The sequence below is a fragment of the Rhineura floridana genome, chromosome 4 (genome assembly GCF_030035675.1).
Source record: "Rhineura floridana isolate rRhiFlo1 chromosome 4, rRhiFlo1.hap2, whole genome shotgun sequence".
In the NCBI taxonomy this organism is placed as follows: Eukaryota; Metazoa; Chordata; class Lepidosauria; order Squamata; family Rhineuridae; genus Rhineura; species Rhineura floridana.
Window position 1 is genome coordinate 116,788,559 of NC_084483.1, and position 20,376 is coordinate 116,808,934.

Sequence of the window (20,376 nt, forward strand, 5' to 3'; positions counted from 1 at the left end):
AGGTTAATCTCTTCGTTTCTCCCTACCCGGGAGAAGTTTAATCAGTCAAAAAAAAAAAAAATCTGACTGATATATCTGAATAAGCTTCTTTTGAGGCAGGAGCCCGTCTCAAAAGCAGGCACAGGCTAAGTCACCCTTCCCGGAAGTCCTGTGTAGTGATCTGGTGTTAAACACACACAAGCCAGTGGGCACAGCAGATGAGCAACAAGGAACCCCTCCATGATAGGAGTGGCAGCAAGGAACAAAGTGCAGATAGTCTTGCCCTCATCTTCTATGGTAATTGACCACATCCCCATAGCTGTATGTCCTTTTACCCATGATCACTGAAATTGGGGTGGCATCACCCATGTTCCTCCATACTAAGACTCCTCCTAAACACCTGATATGGACCCAACATGAGCCCACCAACAAAACCTGTCGGAGCGAATTATCCCAGTAGGCCTCTGCAAGAATTGGGATCAGTCATACCCATTCATACTTATTATCTACTCTTCCTCCTGTCTCACACCCATGGAGGGCCAGCTTTCTGCCAGTTACAGACTCTCACTCTGAAGGCATCTGGCAACTTTCTCCTATCATTCAGTTCACTGTACAGACTCTCGCCCTGTGCAGGAACTACACAGGCACCACACGCCCTCTCCACCACCAATCTCCTCTAGATTGGCTTAACATAATAATAATAATAATAATAATAATAATAAAAAGGTAATAGAAGGGGGTAGCGCCCTCACCCTCAGGACTCCCTAAGGGGCTCCAGTGGCAGACCCGCCACCAAGTGCAGCTGGGCTTTTATGTCGCCTTACCCAGCCAGCAGCTGATGCAAGAGGCTGCAAGATTAACTGCAGCCTCACTCGAACCAGGGTCAGGCAGGGGGTCCCTGTCCTTGAAGCACTTACCAGGGACTTCAGCTGTCTCGTGGGACAGCATCCCAAAGGAGCGAGCAGCAAGCACCCAGATGCTCAGATACTCACTCCCAGGGCAGGTCTTCTTCAGTCCCCTAGTGCTGCAGCTGTTCCCGTCTATGAGAGTTTGCTGGTTGTTTAGAAAAAAGTGGAGATGGGCTCCCTTCTAGTAGTTTACCGGTCTCTGGGAGTAAAAGACACTCTGAGAACACCAGGTTTGCAAAGGCTGTGGAGCAACAGATTCCACATCCAGCCACAGCAAACTATACAGCTAGTGCTGCTAGGAGGATACATTAGTAAGATAGCGGCAGCACTCTTTCTGCCACTTGGAGCAAAGGTGAACACCTGTCCCCACCTGTCTCCTTCCCCTTCTGGTAATGCTGACTTTTGAATGCATGGAAAAGAACCAGCCTTGGTTTTGAACAGGCAGAAGACATCAATTCACATGTTTGGTCACTAAGTGAACCAGTATCTAAAGGGGTAGCCATCTTAATTTTCTGCAACAAAAGAAAAAGACTAGTAGCACCTTTTAAGACTTAACATTTATTGTGAGATAAGCTATAATGCTTTACTTTGTGTCATACTATTGGTTCATGTCACCTAGCACAGTCTGGTCTGGCTAGTAGCTGTTACTCCAGATAGGTGTTTCCTTGGCCTGCGATCCTTAAAGTTAAGGGAGGATTACCCCTACTTTACAGAGCTTGTGTTTTAACTAAAGATGGGGGTGTTGTTGTTTTTTTATTTCATTGCTTCCAACTGAAAAAAATTGGAAAGTTGCAAACACCTTATGTAATATTTTTAGAAAGAATTAAAATATCAAATATTCCCTTTACACACACACAGTGTTTTCCAGTACCCTTATCCAGATCTTCACAAGTAATTACAACTCCTAGGCACTATATTTCAGGCACCTCTCATCTTTTGCAGCCTATGAAATGAATTAATTTGTTCTCAAGTTCGTTTAGTACTGTAGTCTTCTAGGCTGGAAGTTCTTCCAGAACTGTTTGAAAGAGGAATAGTTGTATATGCATCCTACTGTTGTCTCATAGCGGTATCACTGTTTTTTTCTATCTTTTTTGTTTGTTTGTTTCTTAAACAATTACCTCTCCATATATTAACCATTAAGTCCAGATAATAATGTCGTTACTGGTTCATCAACTCCTACCCTGCATTACCCCAGCTGCCAAGAACTAAAATACAGTCAGAAACTTTGTAGGCAGAATTTTGCTGCTTCCCTCACACTAATTATATTATTGCTGGAATTAAGAAGTGTATACTTTAGTTTTATAAAACTAAACTACGTGGTAAATTGTGCTAAACTAAATTATGTGGTAAATCAATTATAACACATTCTAAAAAGTAAAATAGTTGATACAACAATTGCATGTGCCAGTTTTCCCTAAAATTTCCATTTTTCCCCAAGAGCCCAGAAAACCTTTCTATAGTTACATCATTTTCAGAATTGTTTATTATGGGAACCAAGTCATGGCCTATCCCTGCCTGTGCTTGCATGTTTCATTTCATTTTCTTATCTTCCTGACCCATTATCTTACTGTTTTTCATACACATCCTTCTTGTAGAACTCTAACTTATGGGACTTTATTTATCCCAGTACAGAACATAAGAAGAGCCTGCTGGATCAGGCTAGTGGCCCATGTAGTCAAGCATCCTGTTCTCACAGCTGCCAACAAGATACCTCTGGGAAGCCCACCAGAAGGAACTGAGTGCAATAAAATGTACATACCACCTAAAAAAACCCATGTACAATCAAACTCAAAAAAGAGCCATTGGAGAGGCTGCATGTGAGGTAATTATGTTTAACAGTTGCTTAAAAGATACAGTTAGCATCTGGCTGTAGTGAGGTCAGACAGAAATGAAATGCAGAAAATAGTGACAATTCATAAAGCACTGTTAGCAATGACACAAATATTCTGGCACTGGCAAGCTACACACAGAGCAATTAAAAACCCATTCTTCCAATTTAACTCATAAATGAGAGAACTGAATCTCTTGATAAATTGTAATTTGGTTTCACACTGCAATCTCTTCGAAGTTCCTTTGTTTAAGAACAGTCACCTTAAATGTCTATCATTATACAAGAAAAAGGATTAGAGTCAGGATAATTGGAAGGATAATGCCAAGACTTCTACCCAGGAAGTTAAACCCAATTTTAATCATGCAACTATTTTTGTTCAGGTGTTTATTTCCAGTTCTAATACTACCTTTAAAAAGTAATTCAGTAACTAGTTCAAGCCACTGTGAAGCAGTTCAGATACATTTCACAGAGGTAATCAAACTCTTGCAAGTGCTACATTGCTATATAAAAATATAGGTATAACTTTGGCCCTGTCCATTGCTGGCATGAGTGCACACACACACGGAGAGGAATGTGACCCTTGGGGGAAAAGACTGCTCACTTCTGATTAGATCCAAACACCCTTTCATGGACAGGACTTTGATCGAGCAGGGGTACCTGCTCTACTACCTCCTGCACTGATGATTAGAATTTATTACCCACCCTTCACCCAAAGGTCCCAGGGCAGGTTACAACAATTAAAAATACATAATTAAAAACAGTTAAAAACAACCTAAACAAAATCACAGAAAATAAGGCGGGTCCTAAAAATATATACATCAGGTGTCAAAGGCCAGGGTAAAGAGGTGCATCTTCAGCTTGCAAAGTTGTACAAGGGCGTTGTCAGACTCACCTTGGTGGGGAGTTCCATAACTTAGGGACTGCCACAGAGAATGCCCTCTCCCAGGCCACCACCACCCCAAACTTCCCAGTGTGGCGGAACTACCAAAAGGGCACCCTCTGCTGATCTCAACACCCAAGAGGGACTGTAGGGAAGGAGACGGTCTTTCAGAAATTTGAGACCTAAGTTGTTTAGGACTTTAAACACTAACAAGAGCACCTTGAACTGGGCCCAGAAACGAACTGGCAGCCAAGGCAGCTGTTTTTAAAAAGGGGTTATACAAGTTCAAAAGGGAACCCCAGCCAGTAATCTGGCTGCTACATTTTGGACCAGTTGAAGTTTCAGAGTCATCTTCAAGGGCAGCCTCAAGTAGAGTGCATTGCAATAATCCAGTCTGGCTGTTACCAAAGCATGGAACACTGTGGCCAAGTCTTTTCTGTCCTAAAGGGGCAGAAGCTGGCAAACCAGCCAAAGCTGGAAAAAGGCCCTCCTATAGCCACTGAGGCCACCTGAACCTCCAGTGACAGTGTTTAATCAAGGAGTATCCCCAGGCTGCAGACCTGCTCCTTCAAGGAAAAAACAACCCCATCCAGAACAGGTCATCTTCCCACCTCCTGGACATGAGAACTCTGGACACATAACACTTCTGTCTTTTCAGGATTTAGCCTCAATTTATTGGCCCACATCGTCCATCATGGCCTCCAAGCACCAGTTCTACAAAAAGGCTAGAACTACCACAAGGAAAACATTTTCAGGGAGAAGGGGAAGTTGGGGAAAATCACCTTCCACCCAGCAGAGCATCCAGTTAGTGGTATTCTACTCCACACAACTCCACATCTAACTCATAGCCTTGGCCTACTCCATTTATCAGTTTCCAGATATACACATGAACCTACACCACAGAACCAGAAAGGACAATTTTAGTCAGTTTGATATATTTTTTTACTCCTAGCTGTGAAGAACAGCAAGTATAATTTCATTATGTATACTTGTTATGCTGTCCTGTTTAAAATACTGTGACTGTTCCCATCAAGTCATTTCAAAAGTGATACAGAGCTGGAAAAAGTACAGACTAGTACGTAAAATCAAATGCGCCTTTCTATAAGAAAAAAGTTTGGAGCTTTCTTCATTTAGAAAAAAAGATTATCAAGAAGGCACCAAACAAAATGTTTCAGAAATTACAAGTGTCTAGAGAGATCAAGTAATTTTTCCCTACCCTCTTTCATAATACTAACACTTGAAAAACCCGGTGCAGTTGATTCATGGTAGATTTAAGATCAATGAAGGAAGTACTTCACAAAATGCAAGGAAACACAAGACTTCATGACTACTTGCGTAGAGATTATGCAATGTATTGCCATTAATTATGGGTTGTATCCACTGCTATTCGGAGTAGACCCATTGAAATTAATGAACCTAAGTCATTAACCTCAATGAGTTTACTCTGAGTAGGAGCAGCAGTGGAAACAACCGTATAATTCTGCCCCACCCTTCTTCCCTTAGGAGCCCAAGACAGCATACAGATAAGCAAAGAAAACAAACTTAAACCTTGAAAATATACAAAGTAATATCAATAAAACAATACAGAATTCACAGTACAGCAGACAAGGAATAACAGCCACATTCACCCTTCCAGTTAAATAAGTGGGTCTATAGCTGTCAGCGGAATTATGTTTGTATGGGAAGCAAACAACTCTTTCTGGAGGGAGGGCCACGGTCAGGGTACTGCCATGAAGAAGGCCATATCCGCCAGTGTCACCAGCAGACAGGCCTACAAGTAGGCAAATGATTGACCTATCCTTCATGATTAGCCCTGACAGTTAAATGCTGGGGCCAAAATGGGAACTCACTTTCATGTCCAGCTAATTCATTTCTAGAGGTACTTGGTTTGTTGCTTTTAGAAAACAGAATCCTGTATTTCCATTTTTACCATGTTGGCTTGTCAGAGAATTCAGGTAGGACTAATACAGCTGTAGGCATTACTTTGATCACAAGCATCTTTTACTTCTTGGAGAAGTAACTTAAGGTCCATCTCAACAAGCTAGATGCTTCTAATTTAAGATTCAGTCATATTCAATACATCCTTTGGAGAGAAATCTTTTCTAATTTCAAATTTGAACATACAGTAGTTTATTTAGATGAGACAAATAGCTAATCTAAGAGCAGCAGTCTGTACTTGGGGATGGGGAGTTCAAATAAAAGCAGGATAATCATCACTTTAAGAGTCCTTTCACCAATTGCTTCCTAGGAAATACAGTGCCTTTTGTGCATTTCTCGGGTTAGAGGAGACAGGCACTCTCATCCACAAAAGAATCCCCCGAGAGTCTCATTCAGTTACTGGTTTTTGTGTTTATGGACTCAGTTTCAATTTGAACCAATTTATGGTTTGGGCTCATCCTACCTGCCCAGACTGAGGACCAATTTATACACTCAGCAGCATAACATAATATTTTTTCCTGAGCTGTTACTTATTATGCTGCAGATGGAGGAATTACATGTCTGAATGCTTCCCTGTTTAAAAAAACATGCTGCACAGAACAAATGAGCACATTAGGAAGCAGATTCAGCCTAGTCTTCTCCTGACATGCTATTTTTCTATGGACAACTTCTTCACCACATAACACAGCAGTACAATATACAAAACGCTTCACTGGATTCTGGTAAATGTGTCAAGACTGTGCAACATGTATCACTTAATGAGGCACAGCATTTTGTATAAAAGACTTCTGAATGTGGCACAGACATCACTGCCCAATTTCCTTTAGTGTAGCATGTAAGAAACTGCCAGTGTGGATGTAGCTTTAGTAGGCCAGTCTTTGGTTGTCTGCTTTCTAAAGAAAAGGTATCTTGAAGAATATATATACTCTAAACCATGATTTCTTAGAAACAGAACCACCAATTTAAACTTTGGCCCAATGTTAGTGACTTCAACTGTTTTGTAAGCAGCAAGTATCCATACATTTATTATGAAGGCTGCTGGACTTTCCAGTAGGGTGAAGAATAAAGCTGAAGTCCACCTAACAAGGTTAGTGGGATGATCTCTATGATCTTGTCAAACTTCTGTTACCATTCACTTGTTATCCGAAAAGCACTCTGCCAAGTTCAAACATGACCTGCAAAATAAATAGAATTTTCTAGATATATTTTCAAATTGCAAGTTTTTAATTGGTAATGAAAGCCTACAGTGTTCCAAACTGTTCCTTATAGTGATATAGTTCCTTATCGTGGCACCAACACTTATCTTTTTGGCGCCAGGTCAAGATTTTCCTCTTCTCCCAGGCATTTTAGCATGTGTTTTTAAATTGCTTTTTAATGATGTGTTTTTAAAATTTGTATATTTGTTTTTAATGTTTTAATTGTTGTAAACTGCCCAGAGAACTTCGTCTATGGGGCAGTATATAAATGCAATAAATAAATAAATAAATAAATAACAAATAATTATTTTGAACTCCACCCCCCCAAGCATACTAATAAGACCATCCCCTACTGCAGCATCAGCAATCTGTTCAGCATACTAAGCATGGCGATATTAAGGCAAAGGGATGTTCAATATTTTTATAGCAGTGTCAGTGTGAGGAAAGATTTTAATACAGCTGAGCTTGGTAGGTACAAAAATAAAGCAGCACCACTGTCCTGGCAGACAATGGCCTCTAAGTCAGAAGGAGGGGAGAGGATGAAAAGGGCATAACAGCCCAGCTCTAGACACTGACTTAAAAAGGAAGGCACTGAGCAACTCCTTTCAGCAGCTACTTCTCTACTGTGGATTTCCTGTGTTGCTCTCACACTTGCATTTGAGCACATGGAAACTGGGGCCATAGCTCTGCTTTTGCAAAGGGATGCTGCAGAACTAGAGAGAACAATCCCCAGCCACCTCTGTTTGACTTCTACGAGTGACAGCTTCCGATTGCCACCAGAATCCAAATGCTTTTGTAGTTTGCAAAATTGTAAGTATACTAATTCCAGTGATGTCAGTTAAAAGATCAGTAAACATTCTCAGGGCTGCTTCATGTTACCGATTTCCTACATAGAAAACAGTGTAGACAACATCACATGTGGCTTCCAGGAAATGTAAGCACTGAGAAAGCCATGAATACAAGTAGCACTTGATCTACATGCAGGTTATATACCATTCCATAATAGAATTTGATGATGTGTGAAGTAGACTTAGATGACAAAGCCATGCTTATTTTGAGTTCTTATGTTTCAGAATAGGTACAAACTATGCTGATGCAATGTGGAAGCTATGTTGCTTGTTCAAATCTTATTTAATCCAAGTCACTATTCTCTCAGTCTCAGCTCTGCATTTATAATTTGGCGATAATACTGGTCTACTTTATAGTTCTGTTGCAAAGATCAGAGACATGCATGAAACGTTCTGAACTCTCAAGAGTTCCATATCATTTTTGCATAAATTCCTACAGGTTATCCACAAAATCCTTCAAAAATTGCCAGTAGCACATCTAATGAAATTGAAACTATGCAGACATGATTCATTCAGCAAACCTGCTAACATTCCAGGAAGTGATGGACAGACTGTACTTACAATAAAAGGCAAAAGTATTTGTTTTAACAGAGCTGTTACATTACATTTTCCCCCACACTGGAAAGAAGCACATTGTTGCAGACTTGCCTCTATAGTGATGAGTATCACTATCATCCACTCCAAACGCAAAGCATGTTTTTCACTCAAATGATTTCTCATTAGATCTGTCAACTCTGTGCAATGCTGGAGCTTTTCATTCACCACCTACAACAGAAAGGAGAGAAGAACTGATATTTCAGAAATTATTGGGTAAACAATTTGTTAAACTATCATCTGAACTGCTTATCCCCTGGAAAGGGACTTAATGAACACCTTAAAACCTACAAACCGTATCAGAGCTGATGTTTTCATAAATAAATGCAGCAGAGCCCCCCACACCACATCAGCATTAGGAGTGTTGAGTAAGATCTCAGTGTTAGTAGATTTATTGAACAGTTGTTACTGGAACAGATCACATTGACTAGGTCAGACAGAACTCTATTAAGAGTTATTGAACCTGCACAATTTCTAAAGTTTTGGGTAAAGTAGGACAGGATATAAATGGCTAATCTCCCCGCCAGGAGAAATGGAAGGTGTTAAAGGCACAATCCAATTAAATCCAGCAGGCAGCACCAATATGGAAAGGATTCCCATAGGTTTAACAGAACCATATTTTCTCCTACCTAACATCCATGTATGTATAAGCATGGAATAGGTGCAGACAGTGAAACTGCCATTAGGATGAATAGGAGATGGGTACATTCCTCTCATATCTCCATCACTTGGAAGGCAAAAGTCAGCATTTCCTCAAACACTTTGTTTACTTAATACAGAGTGAACCTCTCATTAGGCTCATAGTTCTCAATGAGCCTTTATGGAGATTCTTTTAAAAACCAAGGACCAACCCCATAGGAATTTGAGAGAAACTCACTCATGCAAGACTTGTACAGGCCTGCCAGAGTGTGTGCACAGAGCTATGGAGCCACACCCATCAGCAGGAACAGATTGCCAAAAGATACATAGTGTCAAGAAGCTTAATTTCCTTCTTTAGGAGAGAAAGTCTGGCTTAGTGGGAAGGACTGGTCACACTGGGGAAGACTGGGAATGAAAATGGACAATGAACCTGCTACACAAGAAAACTATACTGTAATCAACAAAATGAAACATGAAGAATAAGTGGAGTATACTTACACCTAGTAATAAAAATGAGAAATTAGAACATGAGAAATGACTAGATATGCAGTCATACTTGTATTAAATGGGGTTAAACATCAAATGAAGTTAACAATGACTGTACTACTTAAAAATAGCTTGAAAGCCAAAGTTATTTCCTATTATTAATTGAATTTATATCCCGCCCTTCCTCCCAAAGGGGCTTAGGGGGGCGAACAACAAGTGATAAAACAAGAACATCTTAAAAAATAATTCCAATACAGCTGCAGACTGGAAAAGATCTCCACTTAAAAGATGTATTGAAAGAGGAAGGTCTTCAGTAGGTGTCGAAAAGACAACAGAGGCGGCACCTGCCTAATATTTAAGGGAAGGAATTCCAAAGGGTAGGTACCGCTAAAGGCCCAATTCCTATATTGTGCAGAATGGATAAGATGGTATTTGCAGGAGGCCCTCACCTGCAGATTGTAGTGATGGACTGGGAATATAAAGGGTAAAACGATCTTTCCGGTATCCTGGTCCGAACCTTATAGGGCTTTATACACCAAAAACTAGCACCTTGAACTTAACCCGGTAGTTAATTGGTGGCCAGTGCAGTATTTTCAACAGTGGGTAACATATTAGCAATATCCTGCCCCAATGAGCAGTCGAGCTGCTGCACTTTGGTCCAGAAGATACAGTGGGTGCAATCTCAAGGGCAGCCTTACACAGAGTACATTGCACTAATCCAGCCTGGAGATTACCAGCACATGGACAACAGCGTTCAGGCTATCCTAGTCCAGAAACAGCTGTAGCTGTCTTACCAACCAAACCTATCCTAGCCGCTGAAGTCACTGGGCCTCTAGCAACAGAGATGGATCCAGGTGCAGCCCCAGATTACAAACCTGCTCTTTTAATGGGAATATGACTCCATCCAAAGCAGGCAAGTGAACAGTTATCCAGACTCAGGAACCACCCACTCACAGCGCCTCTGTCTTGCCAGGATTAGAGCTGGGTATCATCATATAGATGTTAAAGAGCATTGGAGACAAGATGGCACCCTGCAGCACCTCATAGCACAATTGCCAAGGGGCTGACAGATCAAGTAAGAACAATAGGGTTGCAACTACTCCACCCTTCTGATAAAGGTCATCCATCAAGGGCAGCCAAGGCCAATTTAGTCCCATAACCAGGGCTGAACCCAGATTTAAATGGGTCAAGATAATCAGTTTCATCAAGGAGTACTTGAAATTGTGCCACAACCCTCTCGATCACCTTCCCTAATAGAGGGTATTTACAACTAGGTAACAGTTGTCACAAACCTATGGGTCCAGGGTGGGCTTTTTCAGGACTGGCTGGACCACTCCCACAAGGATATATTGATCACACCATGGATACACTCAGGCACACCTCCTCGGGTAAGGGTTGAGGAGACACATTGCTGGCCACATCATCACAAGGACCTTGCCCATATCATCAGGCCGCATCAACTGAAAGTGATCTCAAGAAGTTGCAGCAGATGTTGCACTGGAGACCACACTGGAGACTGTGGCAGCGAGATTGCTATGGAGGCAAGTGACTTAACTCTCAAAGTGCCTTGCAAACAATTCATAGTGGGTTTCCAAAGGGTCTAAAACTCCATTCCTGGGAGTTGATTTTATCAGACCCAAGGCAATATGAAAAAGCTCTACTGGAATGCTACTTGAGGATGCGATGGGGACAGAGGCCTTCTTCATCGCTCTTACCGCCACACAGTAGGCATGTTTATATGGTTTCACTCATGTCCAATTGGCTTTATGGCATGTCTTTTGCCACTTGCGCTCTAGCCCTTGTCCAGCCTATTTCATCATCCTTAGCTCACTGGTGTACCAAGGTGCAGAATAGGCTCCACAATGCCAGAGGTGGCACTTGGGGGCAACTGTGTCAAGAGCCCAATGTGCCTCGCTGTTCCACAGTGCTGATTTCTAACCAGATTTCTAACCAGTGCTGAATAGAGGGGAACTAATACTTTACATGATTTGGAAACTACTTCTGTTAATGCAGCCTAGAATAGCATTTGCCTTTTTTGCAGCCACATCAAGCTGTTGGCTCATATTCAGCTTGTGATCAATGACAATTCCAAGATCCTTCTCACATGTCGTATTGCTGAGCCAAGTATTCCCCATCTTATAACTGTGCATTTGGTTTCTTTTTCCTAGGTGTAGAACTTTGCATTTATCCCTGTTTAATTGCATTCTGTTGTTTTCAGCCCAATGCTCCATCCTATCAAGGTCCCTTTGAATTTTCTTTCTGTCTTCCACGGTATTAGCTATGCCCCCCAATTTTGTATCATCTGCAAATTTGATAAGCATGCTCTGTACCTCCTCATCCAAGTCGTTAATAAAAATGTTGAAGAGCACTGGGCCCAGGACCAAGCCCTGTGGTACCTCACTCAATACTTCCATTCAGTTCGAGAAGGAACCATTGATAAGCACTCTTTGAGTACGATTCTGGAGCCAAACTGTGGATCCACCTGATAGTTGTTCCATCCAGCCCACATTTAGCTAGCTTGCTAATCAGAATATCATGGGGCACTTTGTCAAAAGCTTTGCTGAAGTCGAGATATATTATGTCCACAGCATTCCCACAGTTTACAAGGGAGGTTACCTGATTAAAAAACGAGATAAGTTTAGTTTGGCAGGATTTCTTCTTCATAAATCCATATTGCCTTCTAGTAATCACTGCATTGTTTTCAAGGTGCTTACAGATTGACTGCTTTATAATCTGCTCCAGGGTTTTACCAGTGATTGATGTTAGGATGACTGGTCTGTAGTTCCCCGGTTCCTGAAGACAGGGACAACATTAGCTCTCCTCCAGTCATCTGGCACTTCACCAGTCCTCCATGATTTCACAAAGATAATGGACAGCAGTTCTGAGAATTCTTCAGCCAGTTCCTTCAATACTCTAGGATGCAGTTTATCGGGCCCTGCCGATCTGAACTCGTTCAAAGTGATTAGGTATTCCTTGACTGTTTCTCTATCAATCTCAAGCTCCAGTCCTGCCCCCTTCCACTTCATGTTTCCCAGGAGGGTCATAGACCCTTTTCTGGGAGAAGACTGACCCAAAGTCGGAATTGAGCACTTCTGCCTTTTCTTGGTCATCTGTTATCATTTTGCCATCCTCATTGAGTAGCTGTGCCACCATTTCTTTTCTCTGTCTTTTACTATGGATGTACCTGAAGAAAGCTTTTTTGTTGCTTTTAGCATCTCTCGCTAACCCAGCCTTTCCCAACTAGTGGGCCACCAGATGTCGTTGGACCACAATTCCCATCTTTCCTGACCATTGGCAATGCTGTCTGAGGCTGATGGGAGTTGTGGTCCAACAACATCTGGTGGCCCACTAGTTGGGAAAGGCTGCGCTAACCTCAGCTCATTCTCACCTTTAGTCTTCCTGACACCATCCCTGCAATTCCGTGATACCTGTCTGTACTCTTCCTTTGTGGCCTGGCCTTCTTTCCACTTCCTGTATGTGTCCTTTTTTGTTTTCAGGTCATCTCTAAGCCTTTTGTGAAGCCACACTGGCTTCTTCTGCTGTTTCCCCCCTTTTTTCCTTGTTGGAATTGCTTGCCATTGCGCTTTTACAATTTCCTTTTTTAGAAACTCCCACCCATCTTGGACTCCTTTTCTCATTAGGGTCGCTTGCCATGGAACCGTACTTACAATTGTTTTGAGCTTATTAAAATCAGCTTTCCTGAAGTCCAGGGTGTGCATATGGCTACTCTCAGCTTTTGCTTCTGTTAAAATGAAGAATTCAAGTATGGTGTGGTCACTTCCCCCCAGAGTTCCTGTAACTGCTACTTCATCCACCAAATCATCTCTATTGGTTAGAATCAAGTCCAGGATAGCTGATCCTCTGATTGCTTTCTCCACTTTTGGTAGGAGAAAGTTATCTCCAACACAAGTCAGAAATTTCTTGGAGGGGCTGTGTTTGGCAGAATTTGTCTCCGAACAGATATCGGGATAATTAAAGTCCCCCATTACTACTACATCACCTGCTCTATGAAGTGGAAATTGCCTCAGGGCATTCTGGAATCCATTACATTCCATTAGTCTCCAGGGATGGACCATCTTAATCTGTCTACCACCCCTGTAGGGGAGGATCAGAGCCATAAGTCCAAACTTCTCCAGGAAGTTAATACAATACAAGCCCTGAAATAAGGATGAAAAAACTGGACATGTTAGCAAGGTGAAGCAATTGTTTATGCTTAGCATTCTTATCCTGCTAATTCCTTTTTTTGTCTGAGTAAGAAAATAAAAGAACAGGTTACTACAGGGAATGCTTTTTATTTAAAAGTGAAGCATGAAGCCAAAAATCATGTCATGTTCCCCATGGAAGCCCTTTGCTCCCTGAAAAGCTATTCCCGAAGTTTGGGGGACCCTTTGGAATGACCTGGGAAGCAGAAAGAAGAGACACTGTGCTGAAAAATCACCTCCACCCCATCAACACTAGTGGAAGTATTTTCCAGTTTTACATGGGACACTTGGGTCCATACCCATTCTTCCTGCTCATCAACAATGAAATACTTGCCCACGCTAGGTGTATTTATTTATTTACACTTACGTCCTGCCTTTCCTTCAAGAAACCCAAGGCAGCATACATGATTCTTTTAAAAACCCCACCTCCCAACTTTATCCTCACAAGCACTCTGTAACGTAGGTTAGGCTTGGCCCAAGGTTACTTAGTGAATTTCATAGCTGGCAGGGATTTGAATCTGTATCTCCCCAGTCCTAGTCTAACACTACGCATTGCAGCCACACACTGGCTCTCACAACACTATATAATACTCCAAATGATACTCAAGACTGAACGAAGGAACGTCAAGGCTAAAAAGGATCTAACAAGAAAGGCTTTGTGAGCACACTTGCTCGTAGGGCTTGCTTCTTGAAGATCATGGCAAAAGTGACCACTCTCCACTAAGTGCAGAGACTGACATGACACAGGAAAGCATGCAACCTCTAAGGTACTTTCGGCCCAAGTCATGTGGGATTTACTAAATCAAGCTAGGCTCTACAAGCCACATCCAAAATGCTACAGGAACCGAAAAACAAATAATATGGCGATGTCAGCCTATATGTATACTGGCTAGTAGAGATTTCAGCTGCAGACAAGCTTCATCTCTCTGTTGTGCCAGGTCATGTTTGGATAAGTATCTAATGCGGCTTTAAAAGGGGGGGTTAAGCATAGCCCTTAGATGTCAATTTGCTACCTATTATTATTGAAATGCAGTCAAATATTCTGTAAAGTCAAGAATGCACTGATGTAAGTAGCAGCATACTTTTTTCACTGTATTGTGGAGGCAAATGACAGCAAAGGCAGGTGGAAGGGCTCCTTACTCCCAGGTCCAGCATGTGTTGAATTGTGTATGTACATGTAAATGTGCATGCATGCGTGTGCATGCAAACACACAGGACCGGCATCATAATTAAATTTTTAAGAACTGTGCCTGGCTTTTGTAGCTGCTAATGTTTTATTGGATTAATTTCATTTTAAACAAAAAATGGAACTGTTTGAGCTATGCCTGGGGTTCCAAATAAAAGCAAAGAAGTTCAAACTATTGACGGTCATAAACTTAATATTTATATTTACATAATAATGTTAGCTACAAATAATTGCAATGCTTCATCACAACCGCTGAAGGTAATCTGCAAGTCTTCCTTCATTTATATAGTGCCTTGCAAAAGTAATCAGACCCCTGACCAATGCTGTCATATTACTGAATTACAAATGGTACATTGTTATTTCGTTCTGTATGATATTTTATTTTGAAACACTGACACTCAAAATCAATTATTGTAATGTGACATTGGTTTTATGTTGGGAAATGTTTGTAAGAAACATAAAAAACTGAAACATGTTGCTTACATAAGTATTCAACCCCTGTCCCGTGGAAGCTCCCAGTTTACACAGATGAAAGAAATTGCCCTAATTACCTTACCATTGGGCTCCATCTGTGAACCATTAAAGTCGCTGTCACATTGTCAGGATAAAACCCCAGTGTTGAAGGATCACTGGGCAGGCTGTGGATCTGAAGGAAAATGAAGACCAAAAAGCATTCTACAGAAGTGAGAGATAATGCATAGATTAGGAAAAGGGTTCAAAATAATATCCCAGTGAGCACAGTTGGGTCAATAATTAGGAAGTGGAAGCTGCATCACACCACACAGGCACTGCCAAAAAGGCCATCCCTCAAAACTCGGCACTCGAAGGAGACTTGTGAGAGAAGCCACAAAGAGGCCAACAATCACTTTGAAGGAGCTACAGAGATCACTGGCTGGGAGTGGGGTAGTGGTGCACCAGTCAACCATATCAGGAGCTCTGCATAACACTGGCCTGTATGGGAGGGTGGCAAGAAAGAAGCCGTTACTCAAAAATACCATCTGAATGCACTTCCAGAGTTTGCCAGAAAGCATGAGAATGCCCCAGCTGTGATGTGGGAAAAGATTTTGTGGTCAGATGAGACCAAGACAGGGCTTTTTGGCCAAAACTCAAAGCCCTATGTGTGGTGCAAACCTAACACTGCCCATGCCTCAAGACCAGAGCTTGGCAAAGTTACTTTTTTGAACTACAACTCCCATCAGCCCCAGCCAGCATGGCCACTGGATTGGGTTGATGGGAGTTGTAGTTCAAAAAAGTAACTTTTCCAAGTTCTGCTCAAGACACACCAGCCCTACAGTGAAGTATGATGGTGGCACCATCATGCTGTGGGGATGCTTTTCAGCAGCAGGGACTGCGCATCTTGTTAAAATCGAAGGAATAATGGATAGAGCAAAATACAAGGAAATACTGCAAGAGAACCTGTAGAGAGAGCTTCAGCTATGGGGCAGTAAATAAATGTAATAAATAAATAAATTCATTCCACTCAAAAACTGAAGCTTGGGAGGAAATTATCTTTTCAGTACAATGATCCCAACCACAAGGCCAAAGCAACATTGGAGTGGAAGAACAAAAAGGTGAATGTCCTACAGTGGCCCAGTCAAAGTACTGATCTCAAGCCCATTGACAATCTGTGGCGCTCATTGAAAATTGCAGTCCACAAGTGATGTCCAACCAACCTGAATGACCTGGAGCAAATCTGCCAAGAAGGATGGGCCAAAATCCCTCCGACACTGTGTGCAATGCTGGTACATACCTACCTCCAAAGACTTAAAGCTGTTATTGCAGCGAAAGGTGGCTCTACCGAATATTCATGTGTTAGGGTTGAATACTTATGCAAGCAACCTGTTTCAGTTTTTTATGTTTCTTACAAAAAAACCCCAACATAAAACCAATGTCACCTTAAATAATTGATTTTGAGTGTCAGTGTTTCAAAATAAAGTATCTTACAGAACGAAATTACAATGTACCATTTGCAATTCAGTAATATGAGAGCACTGGTCAGGGGTCTGATTACTTTTGCAAGGCACACTTTATGTAAATAACAAAACTTGGCAAGCAACACTTTAGGATACAAAGATGTTTCTTCAGCAAGGGTAAAAGAAAACTCCATTATTTTAGTGTTTTTATATATTTATAAATGAGAGGCAGTGGATTCGCTCTCTTGGTGACACTGATCCAGTGAATTAAATATTTAAGGGATCTAGGAGACCAGGGTTCAAATTCCCACTCAGCCATGAAGCTCACTGGATGACATTGGGCCAGCCACTGTCTCTCAGCCTAACCTACCTCACAGGATTGTTGCAAGGATAAAATTGCGAGGGGGAGAACCATGTACAGTAGGGCCTTGCTTCCCGGCGTTCCGCTAATGCGGCGGCTTTAATTCCCCTTTTTAAAGCCAATTTTGCGGCATTTTCGCGCCCCGCACCCCATTATAATCAACGTGGTTCCACTTTACGGTGGGGGTCCGGAACAGAACTTGCCGTATAAGCGGGGCCCGCCTGTATGTATGCCACCTTGAACTCTTTGGAGAAAAAGTGGGACATAAATTTAAAAATAAAAACAAACATGACTGAGTGATTGAGGAACTCCAGGTGTCTCTTCCAAAGTTGGCTTCTCCATGCTGGGAAATCCAGCCCCAAGGAATCAGTCCTTAAGGGTTTATTCTTCCACACAGGCATGGAGCAGAAAGGCTTGCAGTCAAGGTCATGAGGGATTGATTATGGCCTACCAGATTACTTCAAAGTGTGGCAGAGGATAGACGTTCCCAGGTCAACCTAAAAGAGGAGAGCTGATGTTGCTCTAGAATGAATGGGGCAGGACATATTCTATGCAGCCTGGCAGCACATGGCATCTTTCTCCCCCTGAGGCCATAAGGTTGTGCCTTTATCTTGCCTAGACTTTGTCCTTTAGCCACAGCTTTTCCTTCCTTCCCCAGTAATGGAGCTGGGCTGATGGCACCAGACCACATCTGAAGCAGGATGGAAGATGAGGTGTGCATGTCAGCTTTTGATGACCACCAAATAGTTTCAGAGCATTTAATTTTTTAAAAAAACTATATGAGATGGGTTTGACACACATTTATTCTCTGGATTGTTCCCCCAGGACCACACAGGCTTTACCAAAAAGCACCCAAGCAATTTTTTTATAGTTTACTTCTACGCCACAAACTGCTCTGAGAAACACAAACGGGCTGATGGAGGAGAAATCAAGCTTCCTTGCTAAGCGCTATGAATCCACCTGCCAAGTTACTAACTGCAGAGAATGTGGAGAAGACGTTTTGTTCATGCTACTTCCACAAAGCCTGGGCAAAATCAGAGACAATGGCCCAGTTCACAAAGCACAGTAAGAACAAACCTTGGCTTACCATTGTGGTTTGTTTGAACTGAAACAAACCACGAGTGCTAGGATGCACATCGTGGTAAGCCAAGGCATGTGGTTTGTTGCTTCTGGCTCAAGGAAGGGGGGAGAAAATAGGAGAAACTCAGCAGTGTGTGCATCAGCACACTGCTCATTTATGATGTACCATATATGACTCATACTACTTCTGCAAATGCTTAACAGAAAAAAGCCCAGCCTTCCACAGAGTCCCATGGGATGTGCATACCCTGAGAGGGAGGGAAGAGTTCAGTGGCATTTATAGACCCATTTCCTTGGTGAAAAAACAATGCATCATAACATGCTGAAATCTGTAATAACATATGTTATAATAGTTGTTCAAGGCAATCAAAGAAAAGACAGAAGAAGAAGACAGAGAAGCACTACAAGACTAAAAATGACAAAAACAAAGTTCTCGGGGGGGGGAGTGACAATACCTACCTACCTTAACTCTGCGATTAATGCTGAGAAACTGACAAGTTTTATCATACAACTGCTCAAGATGCTCTCTATCCCAATAGAAATCTGGAGTAATCAGCAGGTCGGAACTCAGGTTTATGCGGTGCCTGAGGAAGGGTAGGTAAATAGTCATTATTTTTTCTAATTTAAGTTAAAAAATACCAGTAGGTGGTTCAGATATAATGCCAAACCATGGCACAATATGAACAAGCACTGGAGGACTCTCAGGTTTGCACAATCCCTTTTTCCATCGCATGCCACAACTGCCTCCCTGGCTTAAAGAAAATAATTTTCCAGTTCAGACTAATGTGCCTCAAATCAGGAAAAGAGGGATCTTTCATTCGCATGCCAAACCATGGTTTGGCATTACATCTGTGTTCTGTGCAGACTAAACACCAATTGCAGAGTGATTATTTCTCTATATTCATTGTTTCAAAAAGGTACAAATCTAATAAGGGATTATTTTTCAAGAAAACAATTCTTGTTAATGAACTGCTTTTTGCTTACCTATATTGTCCCAGCAATACAATGTGGAAACAACCGTGATCTCTAGTTAAGACCAATTGCTGCAGCAGTACTTATCATTAGTACTTCTCAGCAGTACTTTTAAATCCTTATGATTAGAGGATTTAGGGCTGATCTTTCATTTCTAAACAAAAAGTCATTCTCTGCTCTTAGCAGCTGATTTAAGCTTTATTTACAGTTTCTCTTCACAAATATATAGGTCTGTAGCACATTCTTAGGAACTTTGAAAGTTGCATGAGATTTTGGAAAAACACAGAACATGTGATGGTTATAGGAGACAGACTTTGCTTATGCTCTTATCACATATAAAGGCTTAAATACAGCTGCACCACTGACTACATCTCTTCAAAACTTCTAGTCCATATTCCAATTAAAAATCAATCATTAAAAAGCTCTTTGATAACTCTTACAAGATTTCCAATTACACAGATGCTAGTTTTATCTTTAAGCAACACTAATTCATAAGGTACATATTTCCAAGTGTTCAGACAATATGGTTCTAACAAGGATGTGTAGAATGAGGTATGCTTGTGCTTTTCCACTATATTTAACATTTTATTTCTAACCCTTTGTGCCCTGAACAGCTTTGCATGTTTTCCTCTTGCAATTAGTAGGCTGGACTTTGGATGTGAGCGTAGGATTTTTGTATATTTGTACAGACAGCTTTGCTTCTCTAAAAGGTAGCCAATAATTATGCTGGCATCAATATAAAAGGGAACAAAAAAAAGGTAGCTGGGAGTGAAGGAAGGATCTGGCAAATAAACCTTGGGTTCTCCAGAATTTTTTAAAAAGGAACAAAACAGATTGTAAACTATTTTAGGATGCCTCATGGGAAGCAATTCATAATAATAATAATAATAATATTTTATTTTTAGACCGCCTATCTGGCCGAGTGATCGGCCACTCTAGGCGGTGTACATCATTAAAATTAAAATACAGCATATATGACGTATAAATACAATTTTAACATCAATCTTCTATTACCAACCAACCTACATCTATATACTATAAAACTAAAACTATCTAAGAAGCCTATATGCCCGTTGGAATAGCCAAGTTTTTAATCCTTTGCGGAAGCTTACCAGGGAGGGGGCATGGTGAAGATCGTATGGCAGAGAATTCCATAGGGTGGGGGCCACAACCGAGAATGCCCTCTCTCTGGTCCGCACCAGCCTAGCTGTTTTAACTGGTGGGACCGAGAGAAGGTCTTGTGAGGCTGATCTCGTCAGGCGGCATATTTGATGATGCTGGAGGCGCTCCTTTAGATAAACTGGACCGAGACCATATAGGGCTTTAAAGGTTAACACCAGCACCTTGAATTGGGCTCAGTAAA

General features: G+C 41.6%; 1 protein-coding gene across 3 annotated transcripts in view; it reads right to left on the bottom strand.

Moving 5' to 3' along the window:
- Positions 1 to 1,446: 1,446 nt before the first annotated feature.
- Positions 1,447 to 20,376, bottom strand: part of RMND1 (required for meiotic nuclear division 1 homolog) — a 59,072-nt gene continuing 40,142 nt past the window's right edge. Inside the window, exons 11-13 of one of the 3 annotated variants that reach the window (XM_061624137.1) lie at positions 18,505 to 18,625; positions 8,229 to 8,345; positions 1,447 to 6,711 (exon numbers count right to left, since the gene is read on the bottom strand). In XM_061624137.1, coding sequence (XP_061480121.1) covers positions 6,676 to 6,711; positions 8,229 to 8,345; positions 18,505 to 18,625 — 274 coding nt within the window. In that variant the 3' untranslated portion in view covers positions 1,447 to 6,675. Of the gene's footprint in view, positions 6,712 to 8,228; positions 8,346 to 13,424; positions 13,457 to 18,500; positions 18,626 to 20,376 lie in introns of those variants that run through there. The other 2 variants (XM_061624139.1, XM_061624138.1) reach the window with 2 other exon arrangements.